At 37.9% G+C, this 26,628-nt stretch overlaps 1 protein-coding gene across 1 annotated transcript in view; it reads right to left on the reverse strand.

The window, feature by feature from the left end:
- fcho2 (FCH and mu domain containing endocytic adaptor 2) overlaps window positions 1–26,628 on the reverse strand; it is a 202,094-nt gene that overhangs the window by 19,900 nt on the left and 155,566 nt on the right. Inside the window, exons 20-22 of the mRNA XM_060836174.1 lie at window positions 13,403–13,514; window positions 4,338–4,493; window positions 1,325–1,457 (exon numbers count right to left, since the gene is read on the reverse strand). Coding sequence (XP_060692157.1) covers window positions 1,325–1,457; window positions 4,338–4,493; window positions 13,403–13,514 — 401 coding nt within the window. The remainder of the gene's footprint in view (window positions 1–1,324; window positions 1,458–4,337; window positions 4,494–13,402; window positions 13,515–26,628) is intronic.

Below are 26,628 nucleotides of genomic sequence, written 5' to 3' on the forward strand. Positions count from 1 at the left end.
CTAACCCGCATTCCTCTACCTCTATTTTGAAATCCAAATCCAAGAATCTCAAGAATATAATTGTACAATACATCCAACATCACAACAGCCATTCAAATTGCATAGAACACAAGAAACTGAAGCAAAAGTACACCATATGGTCCAACAAAGCCTGCTCCACCATTTAGTATGATCATGAGTGAACACAGGCTTCAATTCCAATTTCCTGCCCTCTCCCATATTTCTCAGTTTTTTTGAGAGATTAAATGATTTGGTATGTAACGATATTATGGTTTTAAGAGGTGTATTTTGTCCTTTTTTAAAGAGTGGTTTTAAGATAGAGGCGGCGAGCTGTCTATTTGGATCGAAAACAGTAAACAGCGTGTGAGGCCTTTGGTTATTTTTAAAATGTAGGAACAATAGAAGCAGCCTGAATGGATGGGGCAAGCTGTCACACAACCATGATATTTAGATTTTCAGTAGCAGCGTTCTTAAAGATGTGGAAGGTTGTTTTCTCTTTTTCGGTTACAGCCAAAAGGTGGGAGTTCTCTCCCTGTTGCTGGAGTTGCATGTGAGACAATTTGTTTTTTTTTAATTTGCCTTTGTCAAGAATGTGTTTATGGAATGTTACTATATTGGAGTAGGTAATTAGTAGTAGTTAATAATCTATTAATCTGTTAAGTCTTCCAATAGAGTTAAGTTATTCCAACTTCTTTCTTTTGTAGCATTTTAACTGGAATGTATGAATAAAGAGTATTTTGCTCCAAATTGGGTAGTTTGATCTTTCGAATTACACCTGGAATGCAACATCTTACACTTACCTTTAATGTAAGAAAAGTTAGGGTCTAGACTCTGCTGAATATATTTTGATGGCTTGGCCTGGTCCATAATAAGCGATGGAACATGTACAACCATCTTGTATAAAATGTATTCATAGATTTACAACCCTTTGAGTTAAGTAACTCTCCTCATTTCAGTCCTGAATGATTAGCTCCTCATCGTAAAGCTGTACTCATGTTTCAGGTTCCCAACCAGCAGAAACAATCTCCTAATATATACCTTATCAAAAGCCTCTTCAGAACCTTATATCCCTCAACAAGACTGTTTCTCATTCTTTAAAGCCCAGATAATTTAGGCCCAATATAATCCAATGTTTCATAGTATTATGAAAGCTAAAAAAAGTCCTATTACTCTTCACTACTTCAATGCATCTGTAAGCTTCCTGCACCAGTAGTATTGCAAAAAGTGCTCAACTTAGTTACTTTTCAGAAACTAAATCTGACAAATCTGAACTTGCATTGAAAAAATGCATATTACAAAGTATGTGCTTCATTGCTTGCTTTACCTGATATTTCAGGATGTCCACATTATAATAGGAGGAAGATGGGTTCTGTTCAGCCAGTTTTTTGAGGTAGGCAGTGAGAGTTTGCATGTTCATCCAAAAGTCCTTTGAGTTTGAATCATTCTGTGATGGATCACTAAAAGAAAAACAACAAACACTTCTGATCAGGCTGCACAACTGCAAACATTCACAAATTCTACATGTATTAACATGATTGTTGAGAACTTATTCTTAATTCTTCTGTGCATTTTGAGCAGTTCATCAACATCTTTCCTTTTTCAAATAAAAGAACTGTTCAGCAATAATTTCCAATCTCGACCCAGCATTGAAAAAGTATTTTAAAAATTGTTCAACTCTTTAGAGCTAGGAGTTCTAAAACAAAAAGACTGGTTCCTTCTCCTTAGGTCTTTTAATTTGCAGAAGCTCATAAAAATGCTTATTGAAAAATCTGACAACTCAAAACATTTGGAATATAAAGCAATGGCTAGGGCAACTGGTTATGCTAAGTAAGATCTCTGCTCAGTAACTGGCCCCATTTTTCTATGAAAATTAAAACCTAATGGACAATAAAGTTTGATCTGACCATAATTTAAGTTGCAGATTTACTGTACATACCTTTTAGTTTACATACTTACGTAAAAATTAAAAATTTGAGACCAACATTTTAAACCAAAAGTTAGGCTTTTATGCCTGTAGTATTCGTAAGGGGTGATATACATTCTTGGTTTGGGATAAAGTAGACACAAAATAAAATTGTAACAATGGAATAAAGAATTCACATTGTTTAACATTTATTTTATAATTTTACAAATTACTTATAATACATTCAATGCAATGTAATTATATAATTAACTACAGCAATTCACATTGAAATTTTCAGAATAACGCTCATCACCATCTGTCAAATTTATAAGAATTCTTTGAGGAGCTAAGAAGCAGGATAGACAAAGGGGAAGCACAGGATAAAACACAATTGGATTTTCAGCAGATGTTCAAGAAGGCACCACACATTAGGCAACTTCATAAGAACTGATGGTGTTGGAGGTAGTATATTTGCATGGATAGATGATTGGCTAATTAATAGACAGAATCACGACAAGGAGGACATGTTAAGGATGGCAACTTGTAATCAGTGAAGCCTCAAAGATCGATACTGAGGCCACAAATTATTTACAAAATATATTAATGACGTATATAAAGAAAGTGAATGCACTTAGCCATACTTGCGGATGAAAAAAATGGGTGGGAGGCAAATGGTGAACATCATTCTGCAGTGTGTTAAAGACAGGTAAAGTGAGTGAGCAAATACTTGGCAGATGGAATATAATGCTATGGGGTCAGCTTTCACACAAGATCAACATTACATGAGTATGTTGAAGAGAAAATCTCAAGTGAACAGAAGTACGTTTTAGCAGTGATAATCACAGAAATGTCTGAAAACAAATGTACATAATTAAGGTGCAAGATTTATCTTCTGAGGTAGACAATGGAATGTGACTTCAACAATTTTGATTTCTAATTTTCCCTCTGCAATTACCTCCAATTCAACATTTCATTCTAAAAATAACTTATTCTGCACAGTTCACAGACAATTTCAGTAATAATAGTTGTTGCAAATTCTGGCCAGTTAGACAGGCAGAAGATACGTGCAGAATTCTGAGGTGACCTTGAGTGCAAGGATTGTTCAAATTCCAGGCTGACAAGACATACTGCCAGCTGTGTGAAATGTTGATGATTAACACGTATGCTTATTATTGAAGCAATCATTCTGTAAATCATTTTTTCTTAACTAGTGGGTGGATTTAATGTAGTTAAGCTGGATGTTATAACTTGCAAGCTCAACGTTTGCATGCAATACGGGTTTTGTGTACTAGCCATTTTACTATGAATTCACCTCAAGTCTTCAACCTAATGACCCCTTTGAAAGAACCTACATCTGACAAATGCAGTGGTGCTTATTCTTCCTGTCATTGGTGTTATTATACAACATAGTGCAGAACCCACTTTTCAGGACAAAACACAGTTTCAAAGCTGAAGAGAATTCTCGATTTTTACATTAGTAATACAGCAACCTCAAAGATAACACAAACCTACAGTGGAAAATAAAGAGCCTGCAGGGTATGGGCATGGATATTTTTAGACAACCTCAAAATGACTTGACGTGCGAATTTCAAATTCTGATTTCTGCCAGAAAATAGCGATCAACAAAAGCCTACTAACACTGACTGGCAGTGTAAAAAAGCTTGAGGCTTGCATATATATCTCATTTCATCAATGAGACAGTTGGCCACTTACATCGTTCTGTTCTTAGAATATTCTGTGCTTTCATTCCATTGTATTGGCAATAACAGTATGCAGAGAATAATCATCTAACAGAAATATGCAAATGAATTTAAACCAGAAAAATGAACTATATTCAATTTAAGCCAGTTAAAATAGGCCCAAGATTGGATGACACCCTTGAAAGTTAGAATTTTGTTTTAATACAAGACAGGAAGGGATCCCTCAGTGATTTTTCAGCATGCAAATCACATGGGCTATTTTAACTCAAAACAAGATCTTCAAATGGTTGTAGCATACTTTGTATTCAAGAGGTCATTCACTCTAAATTTGGAATATTTGCAATAAGGATTGTAAAATGAAATGCGACACATAAAAGTTTGTAATTTCAAACTATGTAATGTCTGTGTCATCTGGAGATTAAGATTATGAAGGTGGAAGAGCACTTCGCACCTGTACTTTGAATACTGTCAATAGACTTTGAAAGGCAGTTGCTCAAAACAATGCACAGAATCACAATGAAATCTAAACTATGTATTCAGTGCCTGAGCCTACAACTTTCTGACGTTAGCAAGTCTTCAACCAACATACAAATACATGATTTATAATGCTTGTCACTAAAAGTCTACACGATTATACAATTACAGCAGACAGCACAGTTTTATTTCCTTTTTTAAATTAAATTCTAGCAAATATAAATTTTGTTACTGGATAACCCAAATAGAACAAAAATTACCTATATACAAGCTGTGCATTTGGGAGGATTTGTTCAAATTTGTTGGTATTCCGTATTCGGAAGCTAAGCACTGCTGGTGATGGATTGCTGGTAAAAACTTTAATTATTCCACTTGGAAACGACATGGTCATATCACCAGTGATTTTGACTATGCATCTGCAAAAAGAGGACAAAATTAAAGCATCACCAGATAAGCAAGCAGAAACAGAAGGCTCGTTTTTTGCTTTAGACATTCCTAGGCTTCTGTTGGCAAAATACTTACATCACTACAATCCATCATTGCAGTTTAGCAGGCAACTTTCCATTTGGATTGATCACAGATATATGATGCAAATTAGATTTCAATTAACCTTTATTTTGTTCTTTAGTGAAATATAGGAAACACTAGTCATGTCAGCATTTGTTGCCATCCCAAACTGCCCCTGTGAAGGTGGTGGGCTGCTTCTTGAACCACTGTAGTCCATCTGTTATTAGTATTATGTAGCTGTTTGGAACAAGTGAACAGGTTGCTCAGCCTTTCTGACGGAAATGAAAAGTCAAGCACACTTCTGTGGCTCTCGACTCATGAATGCCAGACCAGGTTTGCACATATCCTTCAGGTAAGGCAGTTAATGATATTTTGTGATCACAATTATTGAAATTATCTTTTTATTCCAAATTCATTAATTCACGGAATTTAAATTCTACGAGCTGCTGTAGTGGAATTTGAACCCACATCCTCAGTACATTAATCTGGGTTTCTACATTATGAGCCCAATGACATTACCATGAGGCCACAACCTCCCTCATATGATTCAGGGGTTTAGGGGAAGAAGAGAAAGAAATGTTCCATTGTTATTTGATTTTTGTAAAATTTTCCGCCTTCAGCAAATGATGCTTACTCTGCTACAGGAGACGAAACTGGTAAACTTGATTACCATGCAACAGATTAAGATTTATTTGATTGCTAGTTAAAAAAAAAGCAGTTGAGGGTAAGGTTACTACAATATACAAAAGTATAACTATATATAAAGTTCAATATCATAATTAAATAGTTCCTTCGAACATATTAAGGATGGCAGGATTGGTGATGTGTCACAGTTTTATTGTATGTGGGACTTTTTGAATACCAGTTTGGTCCAGAGTAAATAAAAACTGAAAGAACTGCAGATCCTATCAATCAGAAACAAAAACAGAGGTTGCTGGAAAAGCTCAACAGCTTTTGAAGAGTTACTGGATCCAAGACAATAACTCTGATTTCTCTCCACAGATGCTGCCAGAGCTGCGGAGCTTTTCCAGTAACTGCTATTTTTGTTTCTGGTCCAAAGTAAACATGTCTGCAGCAATTCTTGAAGTCCCCAGCAATTCAAACTTTATGAGATGGAAGCTAAAGTACAAACACTGCAATGGATTGGTGGTGGGTGGGGGAGTTGTTAACTGGATTTTTTGCACCAGGAGATTGTTGGACCTTTTAGCAGTGGATTAATCAGTGTTCTGGGACAGTAGTGCGACTGAAGTGAGGCACGTAAAAGAGAAGCCACAGTGCAGGACTCTCAGGTTTTTGCAATTGTCCAACAGATTTGAGCTTGTTTCAGTGAGGGCTCCAGGGAAGTTGAGCTAACTGACCATACTTACATGGTACAGGAAGCCACTCAAGAGCAAAGAGTAAGAAGGAATGTAGCGATAGAAAGAGACAGTATAGTGAGGGGCACTGACATTTCTCTGCAGCGAAGAGCACAAATCCAGATAGCTGTGTTACAAGGCTAGTGCCAGAGTTTGGGATGTGTGCTTAAAACTAGAGAGGAACTTGGACTGGAGAAGGAAAATTCAGTCATCGTGCTCCATGTAGGTACCAATCATTTAGGTAGAACAAAAAAAGGAGATACTGTAAGACATGATGAAAATCTAGGTATTAAATTAATAAGCAAAACATCAAAGGTCATAATCTCTGCATTATCATTCGAGCCACATGCGAATTGGCACAGGGCAAATCAGATTAGAGAGATAAACGGTAGCTCAAAGTCTGGTTTCGATAAAGTAGCTCCCAATTCATGGGTCACAGTTAGTTGTTTTTTTGGGGGGGGGTGGGATGCACTCATGTTCTTGCTGGCCAAAAAAGTAGGGAAATACAGAGGATTTTAAAGTGAATATTGGTACAGAGGATCAATTTTGGGAAGGTGTGGTATATCAAAGAGTAGAGTCAAGGCTTAAGAGACAAAGGTATTAACATGGAAAATGGGACACAGACCATCACAAGTAGGGTTTAAAAAATACAAATTCAAGAGTCAACCAACAAATAGGATTAGAATTTATCCTTTCACTGTTAGGAGTAATAGGATAAAACTAAACGCATGTCGCATTCAAAAGCAAACAGATGAATGGAGTACAAATAGAAATGACTAAGTATAAAATGGAACCATTAGAGAGACACACCTACAGAATAACAGATTGGGACCTGAAGTTTGAAGGGAATACAACTGTAGGAAAGTATGAAGAAATGGACAGAGGTGTTGGTTGGTTAATGATCAAATTAGCACAATACAGAAGGATGACTACAGTTCATGAAATCAAGATGAGGAAACAGGTTTTGTAGAAATGAAGCAATAAGTTCCTTGTGGGACTCCTAATTATACGTACAGTAGGGTGGTGAATAATCAGCCTCCTAATCATACCATACAGTCGGGTGGTGAATAATCAGCCTCCTAATCATACCATACAGTCGGGTGGTGAATAATCAGCCTCCTAATCATACCGTACAGTAGAGTGGTGAATAAAGTAAGAAATAATGATTGCTTGTCAGAAAGGCCTGGTGATTATCATGGGAGATTTTAGTCTACATAGCGATTGAAAAAGTCAGGTAAAAAGCTTAGGTGAAGAGTTCATAGAATGCTTTAGAAGCATAGAAAATAGGAGCAGGAATAGGCCACTCATTTCTTTGAACATGCACTGCCTTTCAATACGATCATGACTAATCATTCAACCCAGAATCCTTTTCTCACTTTTTCCCATATGCTTTTATTCCTTCTAGCCTGAAGGTAACTCTTTCTTAAAAAACATTTAATGTTTTGACCACAACCGCTTTCTGTGGCAGAGCACACCACTGGCTCATCACTCTCTGAATGAAGAAATTTCTCCTCATCAAAAATGGCTTAATTCATATCCTTAGACCAACTCGTGGCTCTGGACTCCTTGGTTATCTGGATCAGTGTTCCTGCAATGACCTGTATAGATCTGCGAGAATTTTATAGGTTTCTATTGAGTTCCCCACTCATTCCTCGAAACTCCAGGGAATACAGTCACCAGAGTCATACAACACGGAAACAGGCCTTTTGGTCCAACTTGTCCGTTCCAAGTTTCTGAAACCAAACTAGCGCCAAATATCTGCATTTGGCATATATCCCTCTAATTCTTTCTTATTCATGCACCTATACATATGTCTTTTAAAAGTTCTAACTGTACCTGCATTTACCACTTCTTCTGGCAGTTCATTCCACATATGAACCACCCTCTGTGTAAAAACATTTCCCCCCTGATACTTTTTAAATCTTTCTCCTCTTACCTTAAAAATCATAACCCCACCCTATGGAAAGGACTTTTGCTATGCATCTTATCAATGCTCCTGGTGATTTTATAAACCTTTATAAGATCACCCTTCAATCTGTAATAGGACATGCACTACGCAGTTAAAAGTTCTGCACAGGGCTCATCTGGCACCAGGCCGTCTGGCAAAGTCTAAAAAAGGGGGAACTTCAGTGTGCTCCAAATGTAAAATAAATGTAGATACTCTTACCCATTGCTTCTGGACATGCCACAGCTCCGTGTTTATTGGAGCACTGTGGCGGAAGAGATAGGGAGGGTATTTAGGACTGAAGTCAAAGCAGTCCTCAAAGTTAGTGGGCGGCACGGTGGCACAGTGGTTAGCACTGCTGCCTCACAGCGCCTGAGACCCGGGTTCAATTCCCGACTCAGGCGACTGACTGTGTGGAGTTTGCACGTTCTCCCCGTGTCTGCGTGGGTTTCCTCCAGGTGCTCCGGTTTCCTCCCACAGTCACTAAAATGTGCAGGTCAGGTGAATTGGCCATGCTAAAGTGGGGTAAATGTAGGGGTATGGGTGGGTTGCGCTTCGGCGGGTCAGTGTGGACTTGTTGGGCCGAAGGGCCTGTTTCCACACTGTAGGTAATCTAATCTAATCAGACCCAATATCTCTCCTCTTAGGTCTACCGAGTTTACCATCTTTAGATGGGCATGGGAAGAAATTATTTAATATTCTTGCATATTGTGCACAGAAGAATATTCTGATGAACTGGGTGTCTGAGAACCTGCTGGCCTTGCTGGGATTGCAGAAATTAATTATGGAGCACATTCCCTTGGACATTTTTACAAACATGGTGCACCACACAACAGACCATTTTTATAAGACATGGCAGCCCTACTTGAGTTATGTGGATATAGATTTGTCAGTTATCTTAACTAGGGTATTTGTTTAACCAGGATGGTTAGGTTTGTCAAGCCCTGGGCCCTGGAGGGGGTCTCCTGAGCGCAGACAATGCTTCCGTTCAATTGTTTGGGTGCTTTGCGCTGAGCATAGCTGTTCTGTATTTTGTGTTTTTTTTAGCTTTTCTTTTTTTTGAACTATTAATTATTTACCTATTTATTGGTGTTACTTTGCACAGGGTTAGGGTTTGCTTTGAATTATAGGGTAGGTTAGTAGTTAGTCGACAGTAGCTGTATTGTAATTTATGATTTTTTTCTTTTTATTTTACTGATATTTGTTATTGATTGTATTTTTCAATAATTTTATGTGTTTATAAAGTTAAAAAAATTTGCTAATAAATATATTTACAAATAAAAACCACCCTTCAACCTCCTATACTCAGTGAAAGAATAGGAGCCTATACAGCCTTTCCTTATTACTCAAGCTCTCAAGTCCTGATAACATCCTCATAAATCTTTTCTGAACCCTCTCCAATTTAATAATATCTTTCCCACAGCAAGGCAACTGGAACTACACACAGTACTCCAAAACTGGCCTCACTAACATCCTGTACACCCTCAACTTGACATCCAAATTCCTATACTCAATGATCTGACTGATGAAGGCAAGCATGCTAAATGCCTTCTTAACCAGCCTGTCTACACAACTTTCAATGAACTATGTACCTGAAACCAAGGTCCCTCTCTTCTACAACACTACCCAGGTCCCTACCATTAACTGTATAACTCCTGTCCTTGTTTATTTTACCAAACTGCAATCCTTTGCATTTATCCAAATTAAACTCCATCTGCCACTGCTCAGCCCATTGGCCCAATTTGTCAAGATGTCTTTATAATCTTAGATAACCTACTTCACTGATGACTATACTGCCAATTTTGGTGTCATCCGCAAACTTACTAAACATATCTCCTAAAGTCTCATCCAAATCATTTATATAAATGACTAACAACAGTGGATGCTGCACCAATTTCAGCATTTATTGCACATATGTAATTGCTCTTGAGAAGATCTTGGTAAACTGCCTTCTTGAACCACTGAAATCCATTTGGTGTTGGTATGCCTCAAATGCTGTTTGGGAGGGAGTTCCTGGAACCAACAGTGAAAGAGTAGCATCATACTTTCCGATCAAGATGGTGGGCGACGTGGAGGGAAATTTGCAGATGGTGGCACTCCCATATTTCTGCTGTAATTATCTTTCTAGATGGTAATATGTGGGTTTGAAAGGTGCTAAGTAGCCTTAGTGAATTTCTGCATGCATCTTGTAGATAGCACACACTATTCCCTTTAATGTGTTGTTGTGTCCCAAACTTTCATACAAGTATGAAAAATTGACAAAGGAGGAGCTATTAGGACAAGAAGTGATGTCAAGTTCAGACAAACAGATGGATTTTACTGAAAGTCTTAAAGCAAAATAAAGACAGAGATCAGGAAGTATAGGGAAGGAATCTTTGGTTTAAAAATGGAATGGGGGATCCACATGAGGCTAGAACTGGAAGCATGCAAAGTTCTCAGACAGTTGTAGGACTAGAAGAGATTATACTGGTAAGCAGTTAGTCCTTAGAGTAAGTGAACAGGAAGTTGAAAACGTTAAATTTAAAGCGCTGGTAAAATCACAGCACTGATGGACATTGAAATCAAGGTTGATAAATGAGTGGCAATATAGGACGCAGCCAGTAAAGTTTTGGATGAATTCAAGCTCGCATAGGTGGAACCATATCCTGAAGAACATAGCAGACAAAAAAATCATGGACAAACTGAAGGGTGTCTCTTGATTGGTTAAGGCACTGGAACTTCAACTTCAGTTTGTTGTAATGGAAGCATGACTCTCATCATACCTTAGCCTGCCTGGCACCCTCTCCTCATTCCTGATGAAGGGCTCTGGCCCGAAACGTCAAATTTCCTGTTCCTTGGATGCTGCCTAACCTGCTGTGCTTTAACCAGCAACACATTTTCAGAACATAGAAGGAGCCTGATTCAAGGAAATTGAGGGCTATAGTGACCTTGGCAGCCATAGGCATTGTGTGACTACCTAATCCTCATGGGGGGGGGGGGGGGGGGGGGGGGGGGAAGTTGTTTTTAGAAGGTAGCAGATTTTGCAGCTATCTATCATGAGAACCACAGCCATCTCAGGCACTTTTATTTTTGGCACTGCTTCCTGCAAGAAATGGTCTGAGAGAGAAAATATATTCTTAATATATATCCTATCAAGCCCTCTCAGAATCTTATATGTTGCGATTTAAGTTTAAGACACGAGTTTCAAATCAAAGTTTCTCAGGCTCAAACTGAATGCTCATAATGTTAAAATCACAAAACATTTTACTGAGAGATCATTTATTATTTTGGTGTAATTTCACATTGCTAGGTCTAAATCACCCTGTGGACTGGATGATTCCAGAACATATTATGCTCCGCAACTGTCCTGAATATACTCTGAACTCATCTCCAAAATTACCTTTGCCAATTTGATTTTTCTAATTAATAACATGATTACTATCACCCACATTTTGCAATACTTTTCTTTCAAGTCCCTATTATATTATAATTTACATTCTGTCGTACTGGGTAACTATGGCTATGCCTATAAAATAGTGACTTCTTTCTATTATTATTTTATATTCTCAACTGAGACTGTATCACTCCTACCCTGATAGATCTAATCCCATCACACATCTTCTTCAACAGCTTTTCTTCCCACCCTTCAACAATCTTGGGAATTATCTGGAGTTCCATCCTTATTTTTTTCTCATGCAAGTCAACATGCTGCTCCTTTGTGACTTTTTTTTTGCAAATAAAGAATTGATTTCCAGATAAACAAATATAGCCAGCTATAAATCTCCATCCATCTCTCAATCCCCATGGTCTCAGGCTCATATTCACCCCCTATTGCAAACCTTTTGCCCTCTCCATGACTTCACTCTTCTCTCATTACAAAGAGCAATACACTTCAAGATGCAAGTGGTCTAACTCTGCCTATTTGTCATCCCGAAAAGCTTCTACAACATTGTCTCCTTCTTCACTTCTCATCATCTGCTGTTTAAGCTCCTGTCCATGTGTCTATTGCCTTATGAATCAAAGTTCTTCTAGCCAGCCTCCTTTCTACTATTTAATGTAATCTGCAACAGATCCAAACCTCTTCTATCTCTTAAACTGAGTCAGACTGCATTCCTCATCATCTGCTCTCGCTGACTTTCAGTGATTCACAGTTTCTCATTATATCCTGAACTGCCCTGGTTCATTCTCTTTCTTTTATAAAATTCCCTCATGGGATGTGGATGTGCTGGCTAGGCCAGCATTTGTTGACCATGCCTAATTGACCAAAGGGCAGTTAAGGATCAGCCACATTTCTGTATGTCTGGAATAACATACAGATAAACCAGATAAGGGTGGCAGGTGTTAGTGACCAGATAGGTTTTAACCTGCAACAGGGTGTCCAAATCTACAAACAGCTTTAACTGTTGCTTAATCTATGTTAAATTAATGCACACAGGCACAGGTATACCTGTACTAATGAAAAAAACTGTCAATTCAAGAAAATTGACTCAATTTGGTTAATAAAAGGAAAACCTAGTTCAGGTTTTTATTCTTATAGATTATTGTCTCGAACCACATTTAAGCTTTTCATAACAAAATTGTAGAACTTGTACTTTTATAGTCATTAAGCTGCTTTTCTCATGAACAGATATAGCAAAAAGCAATTTTATCCCAATTTTTTCCTCATCTCTACAGAAGAAACAGATTGTTACTGATTATAGTTCTTGGGGTACATTTAATATTTTATCCTTTCTTTCACATATTGATAGACCATCACTCATAATAGCGAATCTTTTCATGGCCATACCATACACTGATTTAAGGACTCCAGCAGAACCTACAAGATAGCCATTAAAAGTGTGAATGCCTGTTGACTTAATGTTTTTCAACCAGGGAGGGAATTGAGACCAATTGCAGAGCTTGACTCTTGCTTGAATGAGGTCTGCTAACTCAGCACAGGAGGTGAGCCAGAGACCTTCCAGCTTGCATGCCTAGAGCACATAGAGAAATTCCTTTACTTATTAGTGATAGGAGAGTAAATTTGTAACAATATGTCTACAAATTGCAAATCTAAAAGACTCCTTTAACTGAGAAATGTAATCATTTGCATTTCAATACACCAGTATAGGTTGCATAACAGACTAAATCATGCTTACGATTAATCTCATTTGCATTCAATTATAAACATAGTACTAATTACAGTATGCTCTGCAATCAAAATTTATCTGTAAAATTTCAAGTTTTAGAGCACCACTGTTTGATGCCCTGAGATTGAACTTTCATGTTACAATTGCAATCATTCAAAATGCAACAATTTAATAAAAATACATGGGCAAGGTACTGTAAATCAGTTATAGTTCAACAGGTTTATTTGGAAGCACTAGCTTTCGGAGTGCTGCTCTGCACAACCACCAGATGAAAGAGGAGCACTCCGAAAGCTAGCGCTTCCAAATAAACCTGTTGGGATTATAACCTGGTGTTGTGTGATTTTTAACTTTGTACACCCCAGTCCAACACCAGCGTCTTCAAATCATAAACACTGTAAATCAGATCCACTTACTTTGATGGGTCTGCTCCTTTGAAATAAGCATTAACTGACTCTGTGAAAGCAGTTGCAACTGGTAAGGAATCTTGTGTCCCAAGACTTATTGGACTGGGTCCACGAGAAGTGCCTAGCAGATAAACACAGGAAAATAATGTATTTTATGTTAATTTATTTCAACAATAGGTTTTGTGCCAGTACTTATAGAACATTTTTACATGTTTAGAAATCTTTGTAAGTTTCAAAATCAAATCTTGAAGTTGTACACAGACCGTTAGGTTCATACTTTTAAACTTGAAATTATCAGACATACAAATTTGATTATTTGAAACAAGTTAGTCAAGTTGAGAAATTCTGAAGAGCAAAATATAAAACAATTTTCTTTTTTAATAGTGCAAATTGTAATAGTAAAGCAAACGTTTGGTGATGCACAACAACAACAATTTCGCAGCATTTTGATAAATAATGTCATTATTGAAACGCCAACACCCAAAAGAGAGAAACTTGCAATGGTGTTGCTCTGCCAACTGCAATACAGTGCCAAAGGTTCGAGTTAGTGTCTCAAAAATTCCAAGTATCTTCCATTTAAGCTAAATTAGATAAGAAGAAGCTACTCACAGAACCTTACGGTGCAGATAGAGGCCATCATGTCTGCACTGATCCTCCAAAGGATATCTTACTTGAACACACCCCACCACCTTGAGGATGTAACCGCACATTTAAATCCGCCTAGTGATATACAAGCTATGGGGCAATCAACCTAATCTTTGGACTATGGGAAGAAACTCATGCAGACACGGGGAGAATGTGCAACACACAGTCACCCAAGTCTGGAATCAAACCTGGGGCCCTGGCATTGGACCCTGGCGCTGAGCAACAGCAGTGCTAACCACTATGCCAGTGTTTATTGGTGGAAATATATTGGAAAATAAGTAGAAATAACATAGAACATAACAGCGCAGTACAGGCCCTTCAGCCCTCGATGTTGCGCTGACCAGACATACCTATCTGAAGCCCATCTAACCTACACTATTCCATGTACGTCCACATGTTTGTCCAATGACGACTTTAATGCACTTCAAGTTGTCGAATCTACTGCCGTTGCAGGCAAAGCTTTCCATACCCTTGCTACTCTCTGAGTAAAGAAACTACCTCTGACATCTGTCACGTATCTATCACCCCTCAATTTAAAGCTATGCCCCCTCGTGCTCGCCATCACCATACTTGGAAAAAGGCTCTCCCTGTCCACCCTATCTAACCCTCTGATTATCTTATATGTCTCTATTAAGTCACCTCTCAACCTTCTCTCCAACGAAAACAGCCTCAAGTCCCTCAGCCTTTCCTCGTAAGACCTCCCCTCCATACCAGGCAACATCCTAGTAAATCTCCTCTGCACTCTTTCCAAAGCTTCCACATCCTTCTTATAATGTGGTGACCAGAATTGTAGACAATACTCCAAGTGCGGCCGCACCAGAGGTTTGTACAGCTGTAACATAACCTCATGGTTCCGGAACTCGATCTCTTTATTAATAAAAGCTAAAACACTGTATGCCTTCTTAAACATGGATGCATCTTTAGCCCACTCTCATTTCTCATCTTAATGCAGCTCCTTGGTTACAATAGCTGAATGCAAAGCGTTGGTTTTATAAGCTGACAATACCCAGTTCTACCTTAACATTATTCATTTTTCTCAATCTTCCACTGCTGCTAAATTATCACATTGCTTCATCTGACATCCAATACAGAATAAACAGTAACTCCATCAAAAAAACACTGGGAAGACTGAAACCGTGAACTTTTGTTTCAAACTCTGTTTCCCAGCTACTAGCTGCATCCTTTGTCTCAGAAATTAAATTCGTCTGTTCACTACATGGATGTCACACATCATCATGACATGATCCTCCAACCTCATATCAGTCATCATTATGACTCCTATTTCCTTCACCTATATTGCCTGTCTCAGCTAATTTGCTGATTAAACCCTCACTTATTGCTTAATTACCTCAGGTCTTGACTATTTCAATGCACTCCTGGATGGTCTCCCACATTCAATCTTTGTGTGCAAGTTGGCAGAAATCATTCCATCCGGAGCTCCTGTGCTTGTCAGTTGCTATCCCTTCTTCTTTATTTCCCTGTTTGTGGCAATTTTTCTATTCCCCACTCCCTCCAAACTTTTAACTTCTTAAACTAATGGAGGTGAAATGAAGGGAGATGAGTCACGAGCTGGAGCACAGAGCACGGAGTAGAGAGAGTGCAGGCCGAGTCCCGAAAATGAGTCATGGTCGTGCCAGGAGTGGGGAGCAGAGAGAGCACAGATTGAGTCCTGGAGAGGGGAGAGGAGCCACTGTGGGCCAAGTCATGAGAATGAGTTGTGGCCGGAACCTGGAGCAGGAAGAAGAGCAAACGCTGGCCGAGTCCCAGAAACAAGTTGTGACCGAATCCCGAGCAAAGCGAGTGTGGTCCGAGTCCCGGCCGGAGCCCAGAGCGGGGAGTAGAGCAAGTGCAGGCTGAGTCCTGGAGCAGGGAGCAAAGCAAGCGTGGGCCAAGCTGGGAGCTGAGTCACGGCCGGAGCCCAGAGCTAGAGCATTGTGAGCACAGGCTGGCTGGGTGGATGAGTCCTGAGGCAAGTCTGGGACAGAGGGAACACCTCGTGTTCTGAAGTCTGGCAGAGTACTTTAAAGACACTTCTTATTCTCATTCTGGACTTTTAGACTTTGTATTCCCATGCTCGTTTTTTTATTTCTTCTATTTCAATTCTGTGAGTACAATTAAAGTATCTGTACCTAGGTACTCGGTACCTAAGATGGCACCGAGAGGTGACATTATAAACTTTTCACGATACCCATTCGAGTGCACATGACAATATGGGCTATTCTATTCTATTTTATAAACTACAATCATTCAAAACTTTGTTGTTGATACCTTAGTGCACGCTAGGTCCTATATACAATTGCTACTTGTTCACACTAATTTACAAATACTCTTGGTCAAACCATTACCTGATTTTAAAATATTAATCCTTGTTTTCAAATTCTTCCATAACTTTACTCTCACTTCTTCCTCTAGCTACATAATTTTCAAATATCTGTGCTTCTCTAATTCTAGCCTCTTAAACACCCTCCAGTTTTAATCAATCCAACACTGGTGGCCATGTCATCAGCTGCTTAGGCTCCATGTTCTGGAATACTGGATGTAGGTTTGCTCGTTGAGATGGAAGGTTCATTTCCAGACATTTCATCACCCTACTAGGTAACATCTTCAGTGAGCTACTGAGTGAAGCACTGCTGATGATTCCGGCTTTCTATTTATATGTTTGGGTTTCTTTGGGTTGGTGTTGTAATTTCCTGTGATGATGCCATTTCCTGTGACATCACCAACTCAAAGAAACCCAAACATATAAATAGAAAAGAGAAATGCACAGGAGAATAGTGCAGCAGTGCTTTGCCCGGAGGCCCACTGAAGATGTTTTTCATTGGCAGAGCATTTTAAAAAGTGTGCACATCTTTCTGTATGGACAATATAAAGCTTTTGGGGGTATCAGGCAACAGCAGTCTAGGTAAAAATCAAAATAATTTGCCTAGTTAATTGTAGTTACATGCTTATAGTATTCCTACATAAATACTGGAATTGACATCAGAATATTAACCTTCTTGGGCAGATGGTTGCAGGTGAGTGAGATTCAATGAGAAATGTGATGCAATGCAATTTGGCAGCAAGACCATGTGAATTGTACCTCTTCTTTTATATTATCTTTCAAAAGAGAATAAAGGAACACAGGGACCTGGGTGTACATATAAATGATTCATTGAAGGTGGCAGGACAAGTGGAGAAAGCAGTTAAAAAAAGTATACAGTGCCTTTGGCTTTACGAAAAGAGCCACTGACAACAACAAGGAGATTTATGCACAGTCATGAGTGCCATGTAATAGGAAAGATGCCAATGCATTGGAGAATAGTGCAGAAGTAGTTTACAAGAATGGTTCCAGTAATGAGAAACTTCAGTTATGAGAACTGATTCAAAAAGTTGGGACTGTTTTCCTTGGAGAGAAGACTGAAAGATCTGATAGACGTTTTCAAAATCATGAGTGGGCTGGGTACAGTAGATAAGACAAAGTTGTGCTCATAAAAGGAACAAGAACAAGAAAGAGCAGATTTAGAATGGTCTGCAAAAGAAGCAAAGGGGATGTGAGAAAGATTCCTTTTCACTCAGCATGTAGGTAGAGAATGGAATACATTATCTGGATTGTGGTGCAGGCAGATTATGTGGATAGAAAAAGAGTGCAAGGATATGGAAGAAAGCAGGAGATTTGCACAGGGTAACAGCAGACAAAGATTGGCCTCCTTCTATGCTGTAACAATTCCATGATTCTGTTCTCTTTAACATCAAAGTTACTTTCTTAATAATCAAAATTGGTACTTTTCTGAAAGTCTAGCTGCGCAGAAAGTTAACCCAGAAAATAGATTTTCCTAACTAGGTGATATACCTTGTATCACATTATTTTTTCACCCGTTGAATGTAAGCATCACTGACCAATATTTATTGTAGCCTTTGAGAAGGTGGTGGGGAGCTGCCTTCTTTAACCACTTAAGTCCATGTGCTGTAGACAGACCCATAATGTTATTAGTGAGGGAACTCCAAGATTTTAACTCAGCCACAATGAAGGAAGCACCAACTATCTTGTTGCCCTTGTGTTACTGAAGTGCCTACCAGCCTTTATTTCTTGGTCCTTTACAATAGGAGGTATGACAGGCTGAAACAAAAGATGTGCGGCCTGTTGGTAAGGAATCCTTAACAAACTCAATTACAGAATAAAGATGACGGATTCTCGGGACCTGTTTTTTCTTCAAATCACATTTCACAGATCTAAGCTCGCAATAGTTATAAGAACTCATTGGATTCACAGGAACTTCACATGAATGAAACCTTTTAAATTCAGTATGACTAATTTGTGTTATCACATCAGTACACTTCAATATATTAATCTGCACATAAAAATGATCAAGTAATAAAATAAAAAAAGTTTACCTTCAAAGAAAGGATACCTTATTGCCAGTAGAGAACAGATAACTTCCTGGAAGGGTATATACTTTTGCACAAATGTTTATTGCCAATGTAGTCAGTTGTATCCATTATTTATTCAAAGAACTCACAACTAAAAACTAGTAAGTAAAATCTTTTGCAATAGTAGGACTGATGCCTCTATGAAATGGTTCAAAGCTTTTCATCAATTACAGTACCTGCAGGTGTCTCACTGTGCCTCTCAAATGAAGAAAGTTTTCCAGTAAATATATCACCATCTAGTACAACAAACACATAAACATAGGGACAGAGACCAAAAGACAGTGACCAGATATGAAAGCAAATGGGTCATGCAGAGAGATGCTAAATTTTCTAGCTCTTAATTGTGCAAAATTTAAATGTCAAGATTTGGAACAATGAAACTAGATACTTACTGATATACAGATAACTTCATCTAAATACTAAGGACATTCATAAATTGTAACAGAATGTTCATTTTAGTTTTATAGATATTTTTAAAAATCTGATGAATTTATTTGCAGTTAAAATATCTGACAAAATATGAAAAACATTTAGGAGTGGTTGCAATGGTGCACTATTTAGTGCCATTTTAGCAAGCTTTTAAACTGACATCACATATTTGGAAAGAACAGAATTCAGCAAAAAAAATGCAGCCAGTTATAAACATTTTATGATTTATATTAAGCGTATATGAACCAGCAGATATGATATACCAAGTTTCTAAAGTATCAGTTTCATCACAACTTATATGCATTTTCCTTCATTGCAAAAGCTAGCTGAATGACCAAACCATATCCTTTAGAATAGCAGGTCAAAAGATTTAAGAAGAATGCAAAGTAGTGTGAATTTAACTGAAGATATCTTTAACAATAACATTTTTCTTTGTTTCCAAACCAATTATTTGAATGCAAATGAAATTGAAATGACATCTAAATGTTTTAAAAATATAGTGAATAAATCAAGGTCAGTATAAAACATTCCCTTAAGACTTATTGAATTTATTATGCTTTGAAAGCTAGATTTCTAGATAAAATTAGATAAGAAACTGTAAGACATGCTCAATACTATTCTCAAAATGCATCAGAATACAGTATTAAGACAGTGATTAAACAAAGCAGAATTTAAGTTAACAGCGCAGAAAAACACAAACAATGCAAACTAAATAAATAAATTTATTAAAATATTAAATTAAAATTTGCAGCATGCACAGAAGATAAAAAAAGTGGTGTTCCTATTTTGTTCATTTTCCAAAATTTGGGTAACTTCAACAGTTAAGATGGCCTGACCAATAAACATCAATTAAACAGCACCAATTACTTACAGGTGAAACTGAAACTTGGTTTCAATGTTATTGTTAGAAATTGTGCCTTAATTTGTTCTGATTAGAACAAGTCAACATGGATTTAGTAAGGGGAGGTCATGCCTGACAAACCTGTTGGAATTCTTTGAAGAGGTGACAAGTAGATTAGACCAGGGAAACCCAGTGGATGTCGTCTATCTAGACTTTCAAAAGGCCTTTGATAAGGTGCCACACGGGAGTCTGCTGAGCAAGGTGATGGCCTATGGTGTTCGAGGTGAGCTGCTGGGATGGATTGAGGATTGGCTGTCTAACAGAAGGCAGAGTTGGGATAAAAGGTTCTTTTTCAGAATGGCAGCCGGTGACAAGTGGTGTCCCGCAAGGTTCAGTGTTGGGGCCACAGCTATTCGCATTATATATAAATGATTTGGATGAGGGTACTGGGGGCATTCTAGCGAAGTTTGCAGATGATACGAAGTTAGGTGGACAGGCAGGTAGTACTGAGGAAGTGGGGAGGCTACAGAAGGATCTAGACAGTTTGGGAGAGTGGTCCAGGAAATGGCTGATGGAATTTAACGTGAGCAAGTGCGAGGTCTTTCACTTTGGCAAAAAGAAGAAAAGCATAGACTACTTTCTAAATGGTGAGAAAATTAGTAAAGCCAAAGTACAAAGGGATCTGGGAGTGCTAGTCGAGGATTCTCTAAAGGTAAACATGCAGGTTGAGTCCGTGATAAAGAAAACGAATGCAATGTTGTCATTTATCTCAAGTGGGTTGGAATATAAAAGCACCGTTGTGCTACTGAGACTTTATAAAGCTCTGGTTAGGCCCCATTTAGAGTACTGTGTCCAGTTTTGGTCCCCACACCTCAGGAAGGACATACTGGCACTGGAACGTGTCCAGCGGAGATTCACACGGATGATCCCTGGAATGGTAGGTCTAACATATGAGGAACGGCTGAGGATCCTGGGATTGTATTCATTGGAGTTTAGAAGATTAAGGGGAGACTTAATAGAGACGTACAAGATAATACATGGCTTGGAAAGGGTGGACGCTAGGAAATTGTTTCCATTAGGCGAGGAGACTAGGACCCGTGGACACAGCCTTAGAATTAGAGGGGGTCAATTCAGAACAGAAATGCAGAGACATTTCTTCAGCCAGAGTGTGGTGGGCCTGTGGAATTCATTGCCACGGAGTGCAGTGGAGGCCGGGACACTAAATGTCTTCAAGGCAGAGGTTGATAGATTCTTGTTGTCTCGAGGAATTAAGGGCTACGGGGAGAACGCTGGTAAGTGGAGTTGAAATGCCCATCAGCCATGATTGAATGGCGGGGTGGACTCGATGGGCCGAATGGCCTTACTTCCACTCCTATGTCTTATGGTCTTAATGAGTTTCCATTTTCTCCTAAACAACTAGAGTGGTAATAATGAAGCATTCCACCACCAGAATGAGAGATGTATACATATACTTGATATAATTTACTTTCAAATTTATATTAGCGTTTCTTGGCGGGATTTAATGATTAACTTGAGATATTTCTGGAGTCATGGTGATTTTTTAAAAATCACAGTGAAAGAAAGACTTCCTGGAGAACAAAGGGTTTTCTTTTACATTGGGAAAATATGAAAGAACAAGGAAAAGAGTGTTTTCAAGTGCACGGATTTTCTTTTTCTTTTCAGTAGAAAAACACCCATGGCTTGAGAAAAATCTTTATCAGTTTGTTTGGGCAGATCTGATGGGTTCTTAGCTGAAGCTGGATTTGTAAAACTGTTGATCCTGAGAAAGAAAGAATATGTTTTGAATGGTCAGAAATAGATTACCTCAGTGAAATGCATTTAGGAAAAGTTCCTGGCCAGAAGTATTTAGTTAAAATCCTGAAAAAGCTATGTGAAGCTGAGAAAGCTTAAGCTTAGTGATATGAAAACTTCAGGAAAAGACCACCTAGTTTTCAAGACTAAGAGCTGAAATCACAGTTAAAATAAGCTCTGTGGAGGTGATGGAGAAAGGAATTTTCTGACTATGTTAAAGAGATTAATGGAATTATATTTTTTAACCATATATTTTGAAAACATGTTTAAAATATTATACATAAATAGTTTAATTTATATTTTAACTTCATTTCTTTTGCATAATACACTTTCGTTTTACTATTGAAACAAAATCTACAGCATGGTATGCTAATGTTTCAGTGAAAGATCACATTGGTAAAATCAAGGAATGAACTATCGAGCCAGATATGTCTGGGATCTGACAGATCCAGTAATAACATCAGTTGGGATCATAACATGATTATAATCAGATGACAGATTTCGAATTTTCCAGGTTTGCAATCAAATTTTCTGCGATGAAGAATCTTGGTATCTATTGTCTTGCTATCACCATATAATTTATTTATCACGGATAAGTGAACTTCTGACTTTAGAAGAGTAAAGGTTTTACTCACAGTTATTGGCAGTGTTTGACTGCATAATGACATGTGTTTACAAATGCATAATTAAATTCTAAAGCTGAACAGTTTTTTTATTATTTTAATGTATGATAGCAATTAGAATGCATAGTATTTTGAAAAATAAATGCAATTAAAATTAAAATCTTTATCTCCTGTGCTTTTCTACTTACTGAGTAGAGCCATTAGTTGTTGTGGGGAGGACATTTAAAGGAGTATATCGTTAAATCACATCCACATGCAGCTTGTTGAAACAGCAGCTGGAATTTTCAGAAAAGTGGCAGATTCTCAACGTAAGGTGGGATTTGGGAAGGGTCTTTTTATGGGTCACGATGTCCCCAGAAAGAATAGACACTTCCTCAGAATTCACTCACAGACCAGCTAATGGTGCTCGTCATATCATGCCAGTTCCCTCAAAAATGAACAAATTACCTACAAAGGCAGGAAGAAGCCTTTAAATGCCCACTTAAGTGCCTCAATTGTTCTGTAGGTGGGAGCTAATCTGCCACTTTTCCTGCCTCAGGAAAGACAGCATGTCATTGGAAAGATGTTGAGGTTGCCACTCAAAACCTTCCTGCACCATTATGCCATCCAATCTACTTCCTAGTTTACCCTAAAGGGGTGGTAAAACTCAGCCCAGAATCTTTCCAAAATTCACAATAGCCAATATGTATGCTTAGTTTCAAGAAACTAACTATTATGCAAATTTTCACTTACATAAATCTAATATTAGCATTTAATTCCTGATTATTTTGGGCAACAGTAACAGTATATCACCCACTGATAGTTTCTCTGAAGCATTAGGTAGCTTAAATTTATTTAGAAATTAGTTTTGAGATTTTGAAAGCATTTTGTTCTGTTATTTCTGACGAGATGTTAAACTTAGTGTTTACATTATTTAAATGAAAAAGATCCAATGGCCTGACCCAATACTTATTCCACTACAATGCAAAACAGAATTATTTTTTATTCATTTATATGTTGTGGGTATCACTGGCTATGCCAGCAATTATTGTAATTCCTAATTGACCTTGAGAAAGCTATGATGCTTTCTTGAATTGCTGCAGTACATCTGGGGTAGGTAAATCTACAGTGTTCGAAGGAAGTTCTAGGATTTTGAAGCAAAAATAATTAAGGAACAGCAATATTGTTCCAAGTCTGGAAGCTAGTCAGTATCCTATGTGAACTTGCAAATGGTAATGATCCCATCTAATTGTTGCCCTTGTCATTCTAAGTGGCGAAGCTCAAAGGTTTGACTATGTTGTCTAAGGAGCCTTGGTGTGTTGTTGCTGTGCATCTTATAGATGGCACACATTGCTGCTGCGAGTGTGTCATTGTTGCAAGGACCAAATGTTGAAAGCTTTAAATGGGATGCTGTGAATGTGGTTGGAGCTGACTCATCTAAACAATTGGAGGTAGTTCAATTGCATTCCTAACTTGTGTCATACTAATGGGGGGTTAGCTTTGAGTTAGCAGGAGAGGAGTTAGCAGTCACAGAATTCTGAGCCTCTGGCCCACTCTTACAAATTATTTACTGTATAAGGCTAATCCAGTTCAGTGGTCACAGGAAACACAGAGAGAGTGTCAAGAGGCAATTGTTGGATTCTCTTGTTAGGGATGGTCATTACCTGAAACTTGTGTAAATGTTATTTGCCTCATATCATCCCTAGCCTGAATTTCAGCAAGGTTTTTCCCTTTTTGGGCATGGATTGCTTCAGTAAAAACAATATCTCAATAGTTCTACCAGACCATAGATCTGTTCTCTCATTAGAGAGGGATAATTGTGGTGGCTTAACTTGAGGGGAGAGGTTGAAAATGAGTGTCTTTCATGGTAATCTTAGTTGGTATGAGAATTGAACCCATGCTAATGGCATTACTCATTGGTAGTGCTGCACAACATGATTGTGTGGGGGTCGGGTTGTGGGGGGCACAGGGTTCAAACTTCAATGTGAAACTGGGATTTCACATCCACAAGGATTGTTAGGTGGTCATACCTAACTATACTGTTGTGTATGGATGCATCTTTCACAGGCAGTTTGGTGGGGACTAGGTCAAGAATGTTTTCCCTTTATAAGTTCTCTCATCTCCTGCCGCAGGCCTATTTTGGCAGTTACATCCTTTATAACTTTGTCAGAGGTGGTGCTACTGAGCTACCGTTGATGATGTACATTGATTTTTACTACCCAGAGTATATTCTATGCTCTTGTCACTTTTAATGTGTCCTCCAAGTGGTGTTCAAGGTGGAGAAGAACTGAGGGAGGAGGTGGCAATCAACAGGTTTCCTTCCTTATGTCCGAACTGATATGATGAGATTTCAACTTCAACTCCCTCCCTCAACTACCATTATGTTGACACTACTTGTGGATACTTCCTGGAGACAGTCATACTCATGGAATCACAGTTTTGCAAACAATGTCAGGCTGTTGCTCAACTAGTCTGCAGGACAATTCTTTCAATTTTGGCACAAGGCCAAGATGTTAGCAGGGAGGCACAGGGTTATTAGGGGCTTGGTTGATGCTGAACCCATCTGGTTTAATTCCTTTTAGTAGACTTTGCAATGGTTACTTAAAACAGAATAGCTTGCTAGGCCAGTAGGCATTTAAGTCAAGTTATGTCACATGAAGACCAGGTAAAGATAGCAGACCCATTGCTAAAGGACATTAGAGAACCAGATGGGTTTTTACAACAATGGTTTCATAGTAACCATTAGACTAGCTTTTAATTCCACCTTTATTCATTGAATTCACTATCTACTGCAGTGGGATTCAAACTCATATTTTTCAGAGCATGAGTCCTGATCTTTAGTTTACTAGTCCACCGCATTCCCTCAGTCTTAAAGATCATTAACTTCTTGTTTGTACAAACATACCAGGCATAACTTAGTTGTTGTGGTTCCCTACATTACATGAGTGACTACATTCAAAGTTACCTAACTTGATATAAATTTTAAGGAACATCTGGAGGCTGTGAAAAGTGCTTTTTAATGCAAGCTCTTTTTTATCTTGAAGAAATGCCAAAAAAGATAGACTAACAAATGTCAGGTATAATGCAAATAGTTTGAACCATGGTCTAATACTGTCATAGCTGGGAATCAATAAGTTTCGTTATATAATAAAATTAAATCATTTAAATATTCACTACATTACCACATTAGTATTATTGGCATAATAATGCCAATGGAGAATTATAAACAGTTTATAAACACTTGGTAAAATGTGAAGTGTTATTTGGAACAATATTACAAAAAAAAAATCAGATTTAAATAAATTTTCCAGACACAGAATTATCATGGAATGAAAAATTGAGTAAACATGCCTCTGTTGATCTTGTGATGCACATTATACACCGAAACTAACCAGGTAGAATAGTTAATAGATAAAACAATGCCAGATATTGGCTTTTCAATTGTAAAATTCATATGAAAAACTCAGCAACTAACGGGAAATTTTAAAAAATGTCTATAGACAGAATTTAAAACACCAAACTGAAAGAATTTCAAGTGATCTGATATAATGACACTACTGAGAAGAATCATAACTGCTCCAGCATTAATTAATATTCTGAGATGTTACAATTATTTCTCTCTTTCAACTAGAAAAAAAACTTTACAAATGTACTGCGCATTTTGGTTTATCAATTTAAGCTGCAGAATTTATTTCTAAAGAGTTGTCCACATTCTGAGTATCAAGCAACTAAAACTTTAATGTAGAGGCTTAATTTTAAAAGTGTCAATAGGTTCAGAAGTTGCTTAGTAAATGCAAAATATAAGCCTACAACCTCAAAAACACAGATGTATCAATTGAATCAACTTACAAAAATATTATGTATAATCTAGCTAAAGAAACTCACAAATGACTGGTCAACCATCCCCCTAATAATTAGGATAATGGCTTTTGAAGAAGAAATGAAATTAGATGTGGTGCATGTTCCAATTTATTACTAATGAAGGATACTTAAAATTGGCAATACCCTCACCACATGACATACTAGGCCTCATCCAAAGCAATGAGCACACTGAGCTAGCTTGTTCATTCAATGTCGTCTGGGTTGACTTACAAATATGCCAAGGATATTGCTTGACTTCACTAAGCTTTTAGACTTTCAGTACTAAAATGGCTGAGAAACCAATATTCAGAAATGATGTATAGCCAATTCTAATTTTATGGAGATTGCTTCCATCTCTAAAATGCTTAACAGATCTCTGAAAAAATCTGCAGAAAGGTGTTTATCAACAGATGCGTGTTCATACATCACTTGAATATCCCTTTCCAGAAATATGCTGCCAAAGTTTTCCATCTTGCACTTATCAGGCCAAATGCAAGAATGCCAAATTTCAAACAATGACAATTTACACTGTAGGAGCTAAGAGCATTTTAACTCTGACTGCCAGAGGCATTGCCATGGAGAAAACAATTGAAAACCAGAGGGTTCGCAAGTATTGGACTAATTCAGAAAAGGTTGAA

This window comes from Hemiscyllium ocellatum, chromosome 2 (assembly GCF_020745735.1).
Source record: "Hemiscyllium ocellatum isolate sHemOce1 chromosome 2, sHemOce1.pat.X.cur, whole genome shotgun sequence".
Lineage (NCBI taxonomy): Eukaryota > Metazoa > Chordata > Chondrichthyes > Orectolobiformes > Hemiscylliidae > Hemiscyllium > Hemiscyllium ocellatum.